At 31.3% G+C, this 19,028-nt stretch overlaps 1 protein-coding gene and 2 long non-coding RNA genes across 3 annotated transcripts; 2 read left to right on the top strand and 1 right to left on the bottom strand.

Annotated features, from left to right (window-relative positions):
• The first annotated feature begins 3,178 nt into the window (after nucleotides 1–3,178).
• Nucleotides 3,179–6,807, top strand: LOC109546497. Its single transcript, XR_002172783.2, has 4 exons — nucleotides 3,179–3,390; nucleotides 5,592–5,700; nucleotides 5,954–6,060; nucleotides 6,499–6,807. It is a non-coding gene; the product is annotated as an uncharacterized LOC109546497 (long non-coding RNA).
• Nucleotides 6,808–8,870: 2,063 nt separating this feature from the next.
• On the top strand, nucleotides 8,871–17,456 carry LOC109546495. The gene is made up of 3 exons (XM_019917473.2): nucleotides 8,871–9,156; nucleotides 11,510–11,659; nucleotides 16,234–17,456. Exons 1-3 carry the CDS (start codon nucleotides 9,102–9,104, stop codon nucleotides 16,464–16,466), a joined length of 438 nt encoding a protein of 145 aa, XP_019773032.1. The 5' UTR covers nucleotides 8,871–9,101; the 3' UTR covers nucleotides 16,467–17,456.
• On the bottom strand, nucleotides 14,221–15,047 carry LOC125503424. The gene is made up of 2 exons (XR_007280838.1): nucleotides 14,918–15,047; nucleotides 14,221–14,495 (listed from the first exon to the last, which is right to left on the bottom strand). It is a non-coding gene; the product is annotated as an uncharacterized LOC125503424 (long non-coding RNA).
• Nucleotides 17,457–19,028: the final 1,572 nt, after the last annotated feature.

Raw genomic sequence — 19,028 nt, 5'->3', positions numbered from 1 at the left:
ATATATAATATACATATTAATATGCTTAAACATATTTTCTTGACTTCTGTTATCAGTTAAATTGTTGCAGCCATTGTTTACGAAGGATTGTCCATCAAACATATCGATGATTCAATTAAATTGAAAATATTCCGAATATTTACCTATATTAAAGAATAGAATGCTATAAATTGAGTTGAAATTTTTACAGCGCATAGAAAAAGAGTCCAAGAATATTCAGAAGAAAAATCAATTCAACATAGGAAGCCGGTGAATTTTCAAAAGCTTTTAAGCGGAAGTCTGAGTAGAAATGCTCAAGAGCTCATGCAAAGCTCTAGAAAATTGTATCTAAATCTCAAACCAGTTATTAAAATAATTTGAAATTTTTACCGCGCATAGAAAAAGCGTGTAACAATCTTCCTAGAAAAAATTCAATTCAGTAAAGCAAACCGCAACATTTTGAAAAGTTTCAAAATTCGAGCCTGAGATGAAACGCTCAAGAGCTCTTGCAAAACTCTAGAAAAATGTCTCTAAACCTCAAACCACTCATAATTGGAGGTGGAATTTTAATTTTTCAAGTTCTCAATTTAATGCACAAAAATCGTTGTTGTGGTCTTTGGCGTGTTTCACTTCATTTTTTTTTAATTATATTTTGCAATAATTATTATTTTCAAAGTATTCGAGGGCAGGAGATGACCAGAATTATTAATATGCTTAAACATATTTTGTTGACTTCTGTTATCAGTTAAATTGTTGCAGTCATTTTTTACGGTTAAAGTTGTAACAAGCTCAAACAATGGTCTTATTAGATAAATTTATTTTAAATTGGTTTTCCAACAAGTTGTAAATATTTGGACATCTGAATGTATTGTAAACAGTAGCATGCGAAATGGGGATCGCTGTACTTTTATCTAGTGATTGCGTCAACCTCAGGATATTTATCTGGAAAACATTAATAAAAATTTAAATAAAGTCAACGTTTTATCGCCAATTTCACTATACGTTTTTGTGAGGTTTGGTGCTGGGTGGGAAAACAGTTTTTGTTATAAAACTTGGGAGTTTGTCGGTAAAGTAATAAAGGATCTAAAATTTACAACTTTTCAAGAATTTTATGGACATCCATAACAATTATAATTAAGATTTCTAAACCCCAATTACTTGTTCTATTAACGAATGTTCTGTTTCCAACATTTCGGCATTACACTTCCAATCCAATGTGAACGAGACAAACACATAATTGTTAGGATCAATTGAGATTCGAAATAATATAGGTACTTGAAAATAATAATGATTAATATCTACCTATGACTTTCTAAACCTAAGTGCAGCATGGCAAATGAAATTTACTATAATTAATATAAAATATTCTTAGTTAAGCGGGTTGCAAATTGTAAATCATTTGTAAATTAGACAATGTTGGACGAACCACCCACTTAAGATTTCAAGAGAATTCAAAGAACCACCAATTAATAATAAACTACTGAAAGTAATAGATAACAATAGAAGCTAGAAATTGTCCTTTAATTTAACATTAAGAAGAAGTCCACAACGAATTCAATTCTGGCTTAGGATTGATTCAAATGGAAGTTTAATCGGTCTTTTCCGGGATTTTTCTGCGAGCCATTTACTCTGACTCATTCTGAACGGTAGCGAAGAGATAATTCAGGATGTTGTGTCTATGCTCTTAATCATTGAGTTGAAATAAGCTCCAATGTTTGCATAAGGACTTTAAATGCAAAGCAAAATGATTAATAACGGGAAGTACATCCTGGATATTTTAATACGATTAATTAATTAAATATTAATGTTTTATTTACTAAGAATATGTTCCTCAAAAGTGATATTTTAGGTTTCTACGGCCGTTTTTTTTACTTAAATTTTATTATTTAACTTTTTGAACATTGTGCTTTATATTTCGTTCGCCGGAAATCGCCGAAAAGTCAAGAATCTTGTAAAATCATGCAATAATTATCCCGTAATTGATAACAAGATTTATTAGAATTAAATGTGGAGAAGAGGATTTTACTAATTAGTTACTACTAATTAATACTACTAATTAGCACAGGATTATATTTTAGAGCGAATTAGAGCTGTAAAATATTTGAATGTTAGTATCTATAACGTGGCAGTCAAATTTAAAAAAAAACGATCGTTGTACCAGTTGCAGACATTTTAATAGGTAGGTATTTGTAGAACAATAAAATACTTCTACGTTAATTCTTACGCTCATGCATTTGTTACATTGCCAGTGCTTCAGAAGTAATTTTATAAAAAATTGCTGTCTTGGAGTGAAGATGCGAAATGAACCGTAGGAAGAAAGCACAAAGGAAATCTTTCTATGGGAGTCCGTTTTATGCTCAATATTAGATTTAATTACAAATCTATAATAAATAATGTATATTTATTGTTAAATTTATTAAATAATCAATCCTTAATAAGCTTGTTTCTAATTGCCTTGTTGAACCTATCGCTTCTGTTTTGGAACTTTTTGCCAGATAAATAAACAACTTGATACGTACTACCTACTTGTTTTGAAAAGAAATAGCACTGTGATTATTGATTAGCATATTTTTTAAATTAATATTTTTTCTTTTAAATGTTCTTTTCTGCGTGACCTAAAGGAGATGATTCAGAGCGACCAGGTTTTCGTTAATTTTGCTCAACTTTATATACGATGCACGATGCCCTCAAACATCCAACGCTTTTTGGGAAGCACAAATTTGTTAAATCAGTGGGGCTCAATTATTTTATTTAATCTTCTCTCAGGGCATTTCACTGCTAATCAGTCACTGATATCATGGCTCATCGAAACATTTCTGATTTGCAACTAACGAAAACGCCTAAAACTGGCGTAAATTAAAAGATATGAATAATTTTCAAATTTCCCGAAAAGTAGAAGAATTAAAGTAGGTTGAAGAAACTGTCGATAAAGCAGCAGAAAACAGGACAGTTTAAGATAAGAATAAAATAAAACATTAAGATGCCTGTTTAGATGCCAATAACATTTCCAGAAGCCATCTCATTTTCACGAAGCCCAGAAAATTTAGCTATCCGATAATGAAAATCAGCCACAAACCCAAGACCTAAATGCTACTTTACCCTTCACATACCCTTAAAGTGCAAAGTCGATCTCCTCGAAAAGCGATTTTAAAGCGTAGGCAGGTACTACAGATGCGCCTCAGCTTCTCGGTACGCCTTTAAACATTTAAATCTCATTCACTTTTCGACGATGGTGTTTACTACAAGTGGAAGGTCGCAACGACCTATTTCTGGGACGTGTTTGAATTAAAAGTATGGGGAAGAATGTGGATAGTTTTGGTGGAAATCGTCGAAAGTGATGTTCTATCTTTGACTTTGTTAGACCTGAAATCGCATTATTCGGTTATGCAGCTTTTGTGAAAAAAAGTGAAAGTAAGTTGTATGATTGAAATTATTTGCTATTGTAGAAAACGGTCATTAATAGGCATATTTGTTCTACTAATACACGCAAGGCATTTGTAGAATGTGAATTAACTATACCCGAATAATAAATCCAAAGAGTTGATTGACCTGCGTTGATGGGTCAAAATTCAAATACTTTCTGTTACCTGCTTAGAAACATTTTGAGCAACAAGTTCGAGTTGGACGCATTCGATAATATTAGCGTGGAAATGCTTCACAGCTTCTAAAAATAATTTAAATTGCGTTTGACGTCAGTTTAAAAAATAAAAAAATTGGCTGACCTCAACAAATTTCTAGACTGAATGACTCCCATTAGCTGCAAATCCAAAATCTCATGTACTTAAGCCAAATTAGACCAAACTTCGTATAGTTTCAAAGTGTAATGCGTGCTACACCCGTATTGAGTTTTTCAAATGGTTTTCTTTGTAATTTGCTTTGTTCCCAATGGTGCAAGATAATTTATTCTTATTTCATGTATGTATGTATATTGTATATCTCCTTATTTTTCGCATTTATTTTCTAGAACGGTTTGCTTTTGATAATATTCGACGTTCGTAAATTGACGTAATAATGTAATCATGTAGCATCATGTTCATCTTTTTCCGCAAAAACTATGAATAATACAAGATTTTACAAAGAGCACAAAATTGTGAATAAAGGATTAGTGCCTCAACCTAAAAAAATGAATTGATTTCAACCTCCAACTAAAAAGTTCTGGTAGTTTTTGTCCCACGACACTCAAGAATTCACCACTTGTCCAAAACGGCTGAACTCGATTGTTTCATCAAAATATGAGTCTTACATAAGAACAAATTCACAGCGAGTTTCACGAAAATACATCGTACCATTCTCCCGATATTTCAAAAAAGATAAAATTTTTGAAGAACTTTGACCATCAATAGCAGAGGAGCCCGACATTTTTTGTCAATAAAAGTTAGGTCAGATCGTCTTCTTTTGGTCCAAAGAATATCGCAGTACCCTTTTGATCATGAGCTTACGGGACACCCTGTATACTCTTCAATCATTGATTGGTTGTATGTTATTTTTTATTCTGAAGGGCCCCAAAAAATATAATTGAACGAGTCGTTTTCCTTTGTTATACCTATTTGAAACAATAAAAAAATCATTCAATCAAAATTATCTTTATTCGGCGTTAAAATGACCTTAATCTTCCAATCAATTAAAGAAGCGATAAATTCTTCCTTCACTTTGTTAAAGTGTCTACAATTCTCCCTTGTCTCTGGTCTGCACTATGCGTCCACATTCATATGATCCGATTTTTTTTGTCCTGAATATTATTCGCTTTCTTGACTTTAGTAAGCTATCGTTTTAAAATACCATCGCAAAGCAAAGTCTAAAGAGGTAAAATCTTATCTTGGTGGCCACTCATCACTTTTTTTGCAAATCCAAAAATCAATTTTTTAAATTTTCCCATATTTAGACAATTCTCGGCTCGATCAATTAGACGTTAACTACATAAATAAAATGTAGATTCAATTCAAAAATGTTCTTCATTTCCGAAAATGGCCGCCTAAACGTTTAATTTTTGGGTATTGGGTATATGACCGTATCTAACAACATCTGCATGTTTATTAAACCAATATCAACAATTGTATTTCTTGGCAAAATTGATCAAGATAAACGTAGGTATGTTCATAATCACTGAAGCAAATTCTTTGAATAAAACTTTGATTTACCTCAATATTTTCGACAATTTCTTTGCACAATTAAATTCTACTGTTGTCATCTTCGATAACTGCTTAAAAAACTTGGATACTCCACAAAAAAACAGTTTTTACACCTTGTGGACGAATCGAACCGAAATTAATATGGGTGTATTAACTGTTAATGAAAGTATGAATGCCAAATAATTTTAGCATTACTGGTTTTTATTGGATGAACGGTTATTCAAAATATTAAGCGCAATTTTATATAATTTTCAAGATACGCTGTAAATGTTTTTTATGGTTCGATTAATTTCGAAACCGGTAAACAGCAATGCTAATTCCAATTTCTCAGAACAATCCGCTAGTTAAGACATTTCCTGCGTTTCTTATATTTTATTGTTAGTGTATCAGTTCCCCGAATAGACATTTTCCAGCGCAATACGCTCTATAAATCCTTAGAAATATATTATTTTAAATCTAATTATGCAACTTTATTCCTTTCAGTCTCCCCTGCCGCCTCTGTAAACTAGTTGGGTGGGTTTTTCCAAAATGGCATCTATTAGGAATATTATACTTTCCATTTTTCTGTTGGTTACCACGTCAGTGTTACCTGGTAAGTGTCTATTAACTAAAGTTTAATATTGCCGTTCCAAATAATGTTATGAATAAAACCCCATTTAATGGACCGGCAAAAATTTTAATTGGGTTCACACTAAGAAGTTTTGATTTAAAGTTCTAGTTTCAAAACGAGAATTGTATTTAAATTTGTATTTTGTACAATAATTTCTCCCAACAAGTTTCTAGTTTCTGGATTTCCGCTCAATCTGGTATTTCCAATTTATTTTTAATGTTGAAATTTGTTATAGGAAACGCTTTTAATTACTATTACATCACCGAAATTAAGCGGGGAGAGAATTACGTCGATAATGCTGCCTGCCAACATGTGATTTCCTTTACAACTATTTTACTTATTGTAAGTATAATTTATTAAACATTGTACCTAGCAACTTTTTATACGAAAAGAATATCATGGTTTCATAATGTTTTTAAAACATCTTTTTAATAAAGCAAATATTTTTTTTGTTTACTTACACTTACAAGTACCGATTTCATAGCTAAAATTGGAATAATTTTATTATTTTTTTGTGAAATTGGCCAAAAAGTACTTACTAGGTTTGGAGCGCATATCTATGGTAGTAAAATTAATAAAATTTTTATATATGTCGGAATACTGTTAAGAAAACGTCTGCAAGTACGGCATGCAACTGCATCTTAATTTGTTCTTCATATGTGCTTCTTTACACTGTTAAAAATGAAATATTTTTGAATCGAATCAGTAAAGTATTTAGCTTTTTTTATCACATTACCTAACTGAGCAGCTGAAATTAATAAGTAAATTATTTTGTTTCAGGTTTTGATGTACCTACTTAGATAATAATATAGCTATAGTATTATTTTAATGATTTAATTTTAAGAAATTATTTCACATTTTAGTATATGTATAATAATCAAGCAATTATACCAGTATGTACCTTATATTTTTTTGTTAATTAATTAACATTGTGCAAAACGAATATGTAGTTTTATGTTTTGTGTATACGTACCTTTGGTTAACTGTTAAAGTGAAAAATTGAAAACATTGGGATTCTTTTAGAATAAGTGTGAATGTGAAGTCCTAAAGACGTTTCAATTTTGATAATATATAAATTGTAAAAATGTATAACTTATGCGTTTTTCTTTGGCTTAGATTCCAGTCGTTCTTGTTAGCTGAGAAGCCTTGAAATATTTATCAGTTCGACCAAAACGATAAACGACAGGAAAACTGAACACGTTCTGTGAGCAAACAAATGGAAAATTAATTTATCCTAATTCAACTGAAGTAGGAAATGGTTGTTTTTCATTCATAAGGCGTTATTGACATATTCTAAATTTAGCCAATAAACACATTAATAATTTTCACTAGAAAAGCGGATAATTTATCGACTCCATTGGTGCCTAAAATAGAAAGAAAGATTCAATTGGGTTTCATTGAAATCTTATTAAAACTCACAGTACTTGGTAGATTTTGTTATTTTTATGAATATTTGTTAGTCTCAAAGTTCCAAATGGAACATGCATGCATTCAACCGGAAGTTTATAGAAATTTAAGTAAATATCGATTTGAGCAATTTGATTCAGTTAACTTATAAAATATAGTTTTGTTTTGTAACTTGTAACAGAGGAGTGAAACGCTGACTTCAATATAAATTCACTACACTTAATATCAATTTTCAGCTCATCCGTAAATATACGCCTCTACCATTTCATTCGGTTTCATCTTTTACGCACTTCGCTCAATATAATACAGACTGACTGGCGCCAAAAAGGACATTTTCAGTGGCCCTTTTGGGGCCACATCCAGATCTCTGGTTGTGTAGAGGGGTATTTTTGCCCTAATTCCTTTAATCTGGCGCTAAAAGATAAACTGGAGCCAAATGACAAAAATGTAATTACCTAAATGTAAAAATTATAATAATTAAAATAATTAATAACCTTTATGAACTAGTGCGTTAAATTTGAAACAAATTAAATTTAGAACGCAACGTAAATATTTTCTGGAATGAGCTTTATTCGATGTTGGTGGAAAGCAGTACCATCGAACAACTGGTCAAAATGCGTCATCGACCCTTCTAAACTTCCACCTGGTCCTTTACGAGGTAAAGTTATCGGCGATCAAAAATAAGCTGGGTCTTTGGGGCATATAGATGTCGAGCGAAACGGCGGTTTCAACTGCAAATTTGCCAAATGCTTTTCAAAGCTGCACTTTAAGGATGCGCACATTTGGAAAATCTGTTTACTCTGTAGTTGCCCTATTCTATCTAACTGAACTGAATAAAATAGGTACTATAATGTTTAATGACTGACGTGTAATTAATCAACAGTCGTAGCTTTGTTGTACCTAAATAAGCTTTTTCGTGCCTATTATTTTTGCGTGAATTTCATTACTTCATTCACGCTTTAATTCGATCGCATGTATGCGTCTAGAATTTAGTGTTTCCCATGAATTATCATCAACATATTAATGTACTTCACCGCCTTTGTTTATTAATTATCAAATGTTATGCTGAGCAAGACTAAAAACTGTAGACGCGATAAAAAATCCTTGGACATATCAAACATTTGAAGCATCGATGTCAGGTTTACGAAACTTTACATGCTTTGCCCATATTATCTGTAGTGAAGTTAATGGAAGGAACTAATCACTATTGGAAAACTTATCGAGAATCAGAAATGGATGTAGCTCTACCAGAAATTAGTCTTACTAACTCTAATCTCTGGCAGCACCAGAAGAAAAGTAACCTTTCTTAAAATTTTTGGCTGGTTTTATGAAACAGCTAGAAAATATTTTAACGAATGAGGATTTGCAATGAGATCAAAAATACTAATAGGTAGGTAGTGGTTAATATTCAGTTGATGTGGATGTTCCAGATTTCTCAATTGTGTATTTATTTTCAGTAAATTGGCCATTAATCAAATAGCAGTCTTAATCGAATTTAGTAAGTTGGGAGCTATCTACTAGTTCATAAATTATCAATTTTTTCTTGTTGACCAATCCGATATACCTGTAGGTGTATTACACACCAGACTGGTGAGCATTGACATATTTGGAACGCTTCGAAAGATCGACTGCTGACTTTTGCAGGAAGGGTTACAATTTTTTTTCCGTTGGATATTTTTGGAAAATACCCTGAGAAGAACATCCTCAAACCAACTCCTTTTCAAGGATTTTTATTACATAAGTCCGACAACCTTGTTCTTTCCAAGGCAGATCCCTTTCGTTTGCCAAGCGCAATTGACGATTTTTCTCCTCTGCTCGAGTCTGTGGGTTTGTAGTTCGAGAGCGTTAGTCAAGTCGATTTCTGATAATCATTGAATTTTACAATATTTCCTTGCATTTAACACTACATACGGTTCCTCAAAGGATTTAACTTTTTGAGTCAATTCAAGGCTATTTTTTTAAATCAAACGTGCAAAATGGCGTCCTTCACATCCTATTTTGTGCTGGTTTTAGCATTAGCTGTTAGCTCAGGTAAGATTTATGGATATTTAAATATTTAGTTGTTTACAATTAGTCAAGATCACAACCAAGCAATAGGCAACATTAATTTGACATAATGCAGAAATATTGTAGCTACTTTCGATTTATCTTAATAAACAAACATAATTAACAACTAAACGGTTATTAATCTTAAGATCAATTCAGCTTGATTCATTAATAAGATGAGAATGAAGCAGTGCTCGCGTACCATACGAGACAAGAGAAACAATTAAATTTATTATATGATTATTTATTCTGGATAATTTTTAACGGCTGTATTTTTTTGCGTCTAAATATCAGCGCAATTCAGATGAGCGTTCTTCGACACACATTTCCTCGAATTATTTAACTGCTTTTTCTACTCGATTTTTGACTTTCAAACATTTGTCGGTACGTGCATGTTAGGCAATGTGCAAATTTAATTGTTACCGTGACCTGTTACTTCCAACTATGCTTTAAGTGTTCACGTTCTTAATGGAGGGCAAAAACAGCCTTATTTTTAGAATGCTTTTATTTGAAAATACAAACGTTGATTTTTTGTATACCAACCTATTTCAAAATAAAACTGAAGTCATATTAACAAAATGCAAACGAGCTTCAGTTGTTCATTTTGCAGAATTATTACTTTATCAATTAACTCCTGGTCGGTTACTTTAAAATTTAAAAAAAAATCATAACAGGTACTATTTTCTCCACAAGATAGATAATTAACACTTCATTTTTTATGAAATGATTACACAAATCAACCAAAAATTAAACTTTTATTCTATGAATATTTTTCTTTTAACTTCACATCAAAAATTGAAATTTTTATAAGTAGGTAGGTATTCCCCAAACACTAGTTTTATGACTGTGTGTGAGCAAACTCAAATTTATTAATAGGTACCTATTTCGGAAACCGCTTAAAACATTTTAATGAATTTTTAAGTACATTTTTTACACGAAATAATTTGGAAAGTAGGTAAATAGGTAATGTTTTGCAGGAGCTGGAACTGTGCTTTAAATTGAACTGATTTATGGCAAAAAATTTTTGGGCATCAGTTTTAAGGTATCTATTCGTAATAGCAAAACATAAAATTTATTTTGTTTCACTTAAACCAAATGATTAATGTTATTTTTTTGATTAAACTAAATGTTTGTAATTTCGAAATGTTACCGCACTGAAACACTTTTATGCTTACCTACCTACCTCTTTTTCAATGGAGGTTTCAAAGTAGTAGTGAGGTTAAACCAGGAAAGCAAATACATAATCAAATATTTCATTTAAAAATGTTTGTATTATATTATTAATAGGGAAAAGAGCATTGAAATAAAATAGCTATCTATTTATCTCAACACAAGCAGAACGTATTTTATTATGTTGGTGACGCAACGAGTTCTTTAAGGCTCTCTTATAAAACTAAAATTCATCGATATAATTCGCTTGAGCTTAACCATTTGTATTTCCAATAGTTTGTATTACTCACAACGGTGAGAATTTTGGTGTTAAAACTGAACATCAATAAAACAGAAATGCGCAAAAAACTTGATAACATTGACTTAAATGAAAAATGAATGGTAAACAACAAAAGGAAAGGCTCAACCAGCAATACGAAAACATTTCAACACGAAGCTTCTGTTCCTCTTTTACCCTATTTGATTTTCTATAATAGGTACTCTAGTATAATCGAGGATATCGTGTTTTCTACCAGTTTATTCTTTGAATTAAAATACTTATTTACATAACCATATAACAAATTTAAACGATTTATGAAAATGTTAATTTCTACCGACCTACATGGGAAATGTATTTTTTTTGTGAAAATTTTTTCAATTTTAAAACCTTATTTTAATCAGTACCTAGTTCACTCAACATTTTCAACTTTCATCTCTTTGGTTGAATGTAATGCATTCTATATACCTAAATATAATGTAATTTTTAGCGGGTAAATGTAGTAGGTATAATCAATAATACATTGCAAATTCTTCTGTTTCCTATACTTTTATCAACATATTTCTGACGTTCCCAATTACCTATATTAAAAGCTGTGGAATACATGATACCTATTTACCAGAATTCTAATTTTAAATGCGATCCAGAAAAACCGAACAGTAAACGTTTTGTAAATTGATCTGTCTGCAAAAGCTTTGACGTAAATGTGATAAACACACCTTGGATTCCGATAATTTCTAAATGTATATCGTAAGATTTACTAAAGAACCCTGACATGAGAAAAATGCTATTTAATGAGGAACCAATTTGAAAGCACAGTTTAAAAATTAATTAGGTCCTCTATTAAGAACAAGAACATTTTAGCACATATTTATGCTTGCCTATAAACACATTTTGGTTTTTGTTTTATAGAAGCTTTAACCTGCTACTCATGCGATACTCAGAAGAGCATGGCCTGTGGCTGGGGAATCGCATCTTTCACTTATGATACAGTGGATTGTGGAAGTCTGGGATTTTTGGATAGCATTGTTGGACCCAGTTGCGTAAAACTTACTGCCAAAAGTAAGTGCAAAAATTTTTATCGTCAAAAAAATTGTCATGACATTCTTCAACACGTGGTTTATTCTAAAATTTTATCGCTATTTGTTCCTTTTCCTTAGTCATCGACATGGAAACATTCCAGTTACATGATTACGCTCGTATAGGCACCTACCTATATGTACCTAGTTATCAGATCCTCTTTACGCAACTGTTAAATAGGTAGTAATTACCCCATCAGCATCATAATTTGCCTAAATAAATGTTAAATAGGTTCTTGTTAAACAGTGCTCATTAGCTGATACCAAAAATGATTCAAAAAGGAAATGTTAATAAAATTATTGTGTGATAATAATTATCACCTACGCCCTCATGTGGACGAAATAACAATTAATTTTACATTGGGAATTACGTAATTTGGGTTCACAATCCATTAGCAGCTTACTACTAGCGATTAAAGTAAAAATAATGGAAAATTATTCAACTAAATAACTTATTTAGCAATGGTTAATTTGTAAAATGGAAGTCATGAGTTGTAACTATGGCATGATGCGTCATGCCTATTTCTACGTAATACTGAGAAAGACAACACTCGATTTAATATGTTTAGTCGAAGCAAAGCAGTCATCGGTTTGTTTTTGTTTTCGCATAAAACATAATGCAGTTCAGTTAATACAGCTGATAACATAAAAGCAGAAGCTTAATGGGAAATAGCCGGGAATGGAGCCCTACAAAAGCTATCCAATTATCTAGGGAATGTTGAAGACGTAAGAATAAATGCTGTTTCGAGTCTTCAAAAATTTCGGCGATCAAAAATAGGCTGTTCACACAGATGCGGTTGGAAATAAGTTTGCTTAGCTTTAACAAACACAACAAAAAATAGCTTTAAAAAGGTGATAAAGAAAACAGAAAATGAGATGGAGAAAGGAGAACATTGGAAAAACATGGCAAAGATTCAGATGAATGACTAGAGCACAGATTGTTTTCAATGAAAAACAGCAAATTTACATAAGTGTATCAACACTGATAAGCATATGTAATATAAGCACTCAGCTCTTGGTTCATAAAATTCACTAAATATATTTCAGCAATTGATTCAATTTGGAAACAATAATAATTCCGAATGTGCTTCGACATAATTTCTTGCAGGTAGAATACAAATCTTCAATGGAAGGTCACAAAACAAAGAGCGCCAAGTCAATTCAACAATGACCCAATTGTCTGTTTAAATAACAACTTGCTGGCCATTTGCGCTACCAAGATGACCTCATGGTTTTGCAAATTTATTAAACCGGGAATAATTTATGATACATGCGTGGAATATTATTCTCATTTCCACTGCCTCGAATATTTCATTCACTCGAGGCCTACCTAACCAACTAATCTTTCTGTTGAGTTTTATTATCATGTTATAATAGGTATTCAGGTTTAGAGAAAAATTGGAACAATTGTTAGTTTTTTTTCATATTATCCTGTTAGAGCTTTGACCTCACACACACACACACGCAATACACTTAAATTATCCAAATTGCGGGTGGGAGCAAACATGCATAATTTTCTCAAGATGTAAGGAAGCTACGCAAGTACCTAAATATGTGAGCCGCATTTCACATTCTGAACAGACGTTCTAAACCGCCAAATTATTAATACTTTCTGGAATTTAACAATTTTTGTCGAAGTCTAAATGAAAGCATCTAATACCATGCAGTTTTTAGGTTTTTGCAGCTTGCAAAAAATATTACTTTTATTCAATTTCACATTGAATGCAAGTCAACTACTTTAATGGATATAATTTCTGTTTGTCACGAGCAACAACAAGGAAGTTAGAAATACTCACAGCAACCAGTAATTACTGTAATTGCTATGATTATACTAATATATAAAGCTTTCCATGCATATTTCTATTATGAATAATAATGAACTAAAATACATTTCACTCTGTTGGGGTGGGTATTTTTATGATACAAGTACACAATATGTTCCACATGAAGAGCAAGAAGTAAACGAAAATAATTGAAAGCTAAGTGTAATTAAATTAAGAAAGAGCAACATTTGTTGTAAGAAGTGTGTTACGTTTCGAAATATTTAAATTTGATTCAGATTGTAGAACGGTGATAAAGGAATATTTTCTGTTGTAAAAGACTCTCCTGAATGCCAGTCAGAATTGTAGGGGTATACTTCCAGCAATGAAAGAAGATTCAGAAATGCGAAATTCAGAAAATTCACTATTCGAGAAAACTTTGTATCATTTACAGAACAGAAAGAATTTTTTATTTTGCTTTTAAGCTATTAAGCTTTTAATTAATTATTTTACTTTTATTAAAGTAAACTTGCAACTGAACTTAAAAAATATATAATTGCTCTTCCCTTTCCTCTCACATCGTGCGCTTCTGGCGAGACCAAAAGGCCGTTTTTTACCACTTGGCGTCTACGGTGAAACAAAGAGGGCTTGTATAGTGTTCACAAAACCCTTTGTAAACATACATAAATTATTATACATGTTAAAAGTAAACATACAAATTCGAATGTTGACGTTGTCTTGAGCCTCGTTTGGTTCTTAACGGCACTAGGCGAATAATGAGGCGTTTTGTTTGTCAAAGAATTTTACGGGTTTTCCAGTGTGTCCACTCAAATTATAATAGTCTAAACATTAAAAAAAATAAATTGATATTTCAACACAGATCAAGTGAAAAAACTCATTTTAGGTCGTACGTTGCGTAGTTTTGCAGCTTTCTTTTCATTGAAACATGTAATTTGGTGATTCGTTGGTGAAACGAATGAAATACATTGTTTACAATTTTTTGGTATTTTTTATTGCGACCTTAAACTGGATAAAGACAGATTAAAGAGCCGACAAAGTCTGAAAAGAATAGAAGTTGTTAAAAGCGCTTCATTAATCTTAATGAGAAATGCATGGCACCAGAAAGTATTTTTATTTTCAAAATTATGTATTTTATCTTATCATCTAGGCCTGATCAAAAAGAAGCTAAATTAGATATTTTTCAATTTGTGCATTCTCAGAATCAAAACTAAGAAACGAAAGCTCTAATTTTATAAATTTTATTGTTTTCATGAACAAAGATTTTTTCGAGTGAAGGTGTAATCATTAGACTCAATAATTCTTGGAATTTAAGTTGTTTTTATAAAATATTAGTGTTTAGCTTGCTTTTGGGTTATTCAATTCAAAACTTCCAAATATTACTTATCTCTTCAACGACTAGTTTTGCAAAAATATTTACTGGCAAGAAGCTAACAGTCGAAAATAATTTATTAAAAACTTACCGAATGATGAAGGTGTTTATAACACAGGAGAAGTTAAATTAATACGGCTCAGAAATGTTAGCAAATTGATTTTTTACATGCATTTGGCGATTCGAGTTTAATTTCCAAAGTGACATTGTCTATCATTTTGATGAAAAATGTAAATAAAAATTAATTATGACAAGATTAATTAATAGCATCAGTCTCATTATCAAATAATGTATAATGCGTAAAGCAAGTATCACACAACATCACACAACCTTACAAAAGGAAAAAAAACGGATGTGAAAATATTCTCGTTTTAATTAGTTGTTGGAATTAGTTAAATAATTCCTCATAATCTTGAAGGTGTTATTAACAACTATTGGACACGATCAATATTTATCAGTTTAAAATTCACTTGGCGCTTTAGTTTAAATTCGATTTTCATATTTTTTTGGGTTATCATTTGATGGATCGACATGAATCAAGAAAAGAAATGTTAGTAAACCCGAAGCTTAAAATTCATATGCAGATATGTCGCATTGTGGGCTTTTACACTTTTTCCACAGGGTGTTCACAAATTTAGGTGAAAACAACCAATTCAAAATTTTGACAAAATTCATCTTGGCTTCTGATGAGATGAACATGACTACAAAAATTCGATAGAATGATCAAAAACGACTAACTTGTTGTGATGTGTTTTAAAATTATCAAGGTGTTATCAACTGCAATGAACGTTCAAATTAAAAATTATATGTTATTAATCAATTGAAAGACACAGAGTCATATTTTCCACTGCTCTGCAAAAGTAAGAAATAATCCTGTAACTAAGCCTGATCTTGCCTTAAATGCACAGCGAAAATAGAGTTTTGCCTTATCCTGTATAGGAACAGTATTCAATAGACTGATTTTTAAACGGTCTCCAATACCCCTTTGTATTACCTTTAACTTTGCAATTAATGAATTATTCCAAATTTACAGACTGTATTAATTTTGCAAAGAACCCACACAATTAAGAATATAAACGTAAAAGCCTGGGACATAGTAAATAAATCACCTTGCTCTAGTTTTCTAGGCATAAAGAATAATCTAATATGGGTATAAAAATAGACATCAGATACTAAAAACGTAAATCGCTTTTAGTGAAAATGAGGTTATTTACTTGTTTTCGATTTAGGTCGACAACCCTTACTATCTGATTAATACACATCAGAATACAGTTTATCCTTCGCTAATGCTAGCAATACAGATTAATGTTAATAAACATGTAGTTTGTAGTAGTGATTTTGGGGAACACATTCTAAATAGATAATTAAACAAGGGAACAACTGAATACTGATAAAAAATGATTTCAGATAAGGAAGGAAAAGAATACATTCATAGAGGATGCTTGGCTGGACCAGCAGTTGGTTGCCAAGCAGTTGCCAAAACTGTTGGATGGGTATCGGACCAGAGCAGCAATAGTCCCGATAGTCTCAGCGATATGAACTGTGAGACTTGTTCCACCGACAAATGTAACTCAGCCTCCACGCTTGCCGGATTTACACTCTTTGGAGTATTGATGGCTACTTTGGCTTTTCTGTTTTAAGTTGAGAAAACCCATTGAGAATTTCAATGAAAAAACATCTACAACTCAATATTCAACGTCACCCAGGTCATTTCGATAATTAAAAAAGTTCATTTGTTTATTTTTGCTAGTCTTGTTTTTCAATTTTTAATATAAGTTGTTACAGCTTCCAAAATCATTGTTTTTAGGCCCCTAAAGTAAGAAAGTTTAAATTTTAGGTACATTTTTGCTGTGATTTTTCAATATGTATGTTAGTTTCTTCATTGTGCTTTTTTTAAATTCTAGTTTTTATACGTTTACAGTTTTTCTTTAATTTGTTTTGTATTTTTAGCGCACAATATATTGTAAGCCTATATGTATTTTATAAGGCCAATCCTACTCTGCATACATAGTAGGGCATTTAAACGTAACTTCCTGCATTACTATTTTTGAAAAATCTCAAAAGTAGGTTGGCCATTTAAAATATTTTCCATATTTACGGTAAGAAGAAGTACTAATATACCTGTAGCGCTAGACTGTAGTATTTAGAAGTGCCCTAATGTATAATATTGATGTCATACCATATATCTATAATATTTATCGCCTGTTTTCCATAAGCTATTAGCTGTTAAACTCCATTAAATGGAATATTTCATAGTTTAAACCTCAAAGACCAAAATGTATCCTATATTTTTATATTAAGTATTTCCCAATCAATCAAGTTGATTTACCTCTGTACTATAATATTTGATATTGATATGGCTGGAACTTTTTATATGTCTATATGCTGTTTTCAGTCGAATTATATTCATATTTTCGGCTTCTTCGAATTAATTCTCCAAAATGTCAACTGTTTTCTCTGTTTATGCAGTAAATGTCTCAATTTATATACTTTGTATAGTTTTTAAGTTACTCTCTATTTTTGTATACATACAATATTTTTTTTATATACTAGCTTGATTAACCACCTGTGGATTGCAGGTCATTTTTTTGTTTTATAAAGTTTATTAATAAATTTTTCTTTGCTAAATACACATTTTGTATTATTACTGTTAGTAAAGTCGTCCACTTAGTTTGCAACATAATTACAAATTTCTTTAGATTTTGAATTGAAATTGCTCTCTGCGTTGGATTTGGAAGTTTAGAAAATCCCATTCAAAATGTGTTGTATTAACTTTATGCAATCTTAAACCGATGTAAATTTAATGAAAGTTGCACATAACTTTCGAGAGGAGTATTTGATTATTGCGTAGGCTACAGGATATACATTGTATTGTGTATAATCCTTTTAAAAGAAAGAATGATTGATCGATGAGGCATTAAGAGAACCTAAACGTATAATTTAGATATTCCTGGAGTTCTTTGGGTAAGGGAAGGAAGCTTATTATAGTAGTAAGGGATGGGAGATTCCAAACCCTCCACTGGAAATTATTAGTTAAATTATTTTTCTAATTTTAACTAATTATCTATTAATTTAATGTTACTAGTTCTAGCGACGCAGTTTCTTTTCCATAATGATATTCGCTGTTACGAAGAAGATTCCAAATTAAATTTTGTTGTAAATTTCGAAAAAAAACTTCTTCGAAAAAATGCTTCGGGAAAAAGTATAATTTTGCGCCACTGAAACTTTGTTCCTGCTTGCTATCCGCCTCAAGAGACCGTCACTACACGATATTATTCATATTATTGTGAATCAAACATGCGAACTACAGCTAAAATGAGTCCATATTAAAACTAGTAATTCTGATGAAAATTAAATGAAATTGAAAGAACTTTTGGGAATATAATAAAGCAATCACCAACAAAACATAATTTCTTTGCCGTATTTATTGCTTGAAAGTTTCGGTTTTGTGATTTATGGTAGAATTCCAAATGTCACTTACAAAAGCAAATTTTATTTCCCTGCTTTAACTGAACCAAAACAACAAGCTTAACTGCATATAATGGTTTTGAATAGTTTGAGAATAGCCGAATTTTCAAGTTTTAGTCAAAGCTAGAAACACACTGAAAATTAACAGCGTGGCCCGAAAATTGGTGGTCAAACTGCCAAGAAAATACTAATTTAAAAATAATATTAAATATGTGAAATAACATGTAGCAAAAAATGGTCGTGCGGGAATGGTTTTAGTCAAATAATTGTTTGTGTGCGTGTGTAGGGCTGTGTATCTCTTGGGACTGATGATTAAATTTATTGCTTTCTATTTTCTTATTTCGCGTTAAAAATGCTGCTCATAAGTTTTGAATTTAGGCAGGTATTTTTAGAGGTTCAAGTCAAGTTTGTTTTAGCAGTATTATGGAAGAGCTGAGTGTTTTTCTGTAAAATTGATCTTAGTTTCCTTCGTTCAAGAGGCAATTTCCAGCAAATTGCCCTTAAAAAACGAAATGAGAGGTTCTCGTTCTGATTGTTTTCAATGACTATGAAGCTCCAGCTTACTCCACCTAAACTGTGAGGCAATGGGTAGTTAGCGGAATATGAATTAATTAGAATTAATTTTAGTGTGTAGGTACTGTTTTGCGAAGTAAATTTTAATTCAGAAAACACAATTTTCTATGTAGATTTTGTTATTTAAATTTGGCACACGTGCTATATCAGATCAAATTTAA

Source organism: Dendroctonus ponderosae, unplaced genomic scaffold (genome assembly GCF_020466585.1).
Source record: "Dendroctonus ponderosae isolate FM_Combo_2020 unplaced genomic scaffold, Dpon_F_20191213v2 Dpon_F_20191213_2, whole genome shotgun sequence".
Lineage (NCBI taxonomy): Eukaryota > Metazoa > Arthropoda > Insecta > Coleoptera > Curculionidae > Dendroctonus > Dendroctonus ponderosae.
This window is presented reverse-complemented; position numbering and strand designations above follow the sequence as displayed.

Coding starts and splice junctions, on each gene's coding strand:
- LOC109546495 (XM_019917473.2), top strand. CDS start 9,102: ATGGCGTCCTTCACATCCTATTTTGTGCTGGTTTTAGCATTAGCTGTT. Junction 9,157..11,509: donor AGCATTAGCTGTTAGCTCAG/GTAAGATTTATG, acceptor TTTGTTTTATAG/AAGCTTTAACCTGCTACTCA. Junction 11,660..16,233: donor CGTAAAACTTACTGCCAAAA/GTAAGTGCAAAA, acceptor AAATGATTTCAG/ATAAGGAAGGAAAAGAATAC.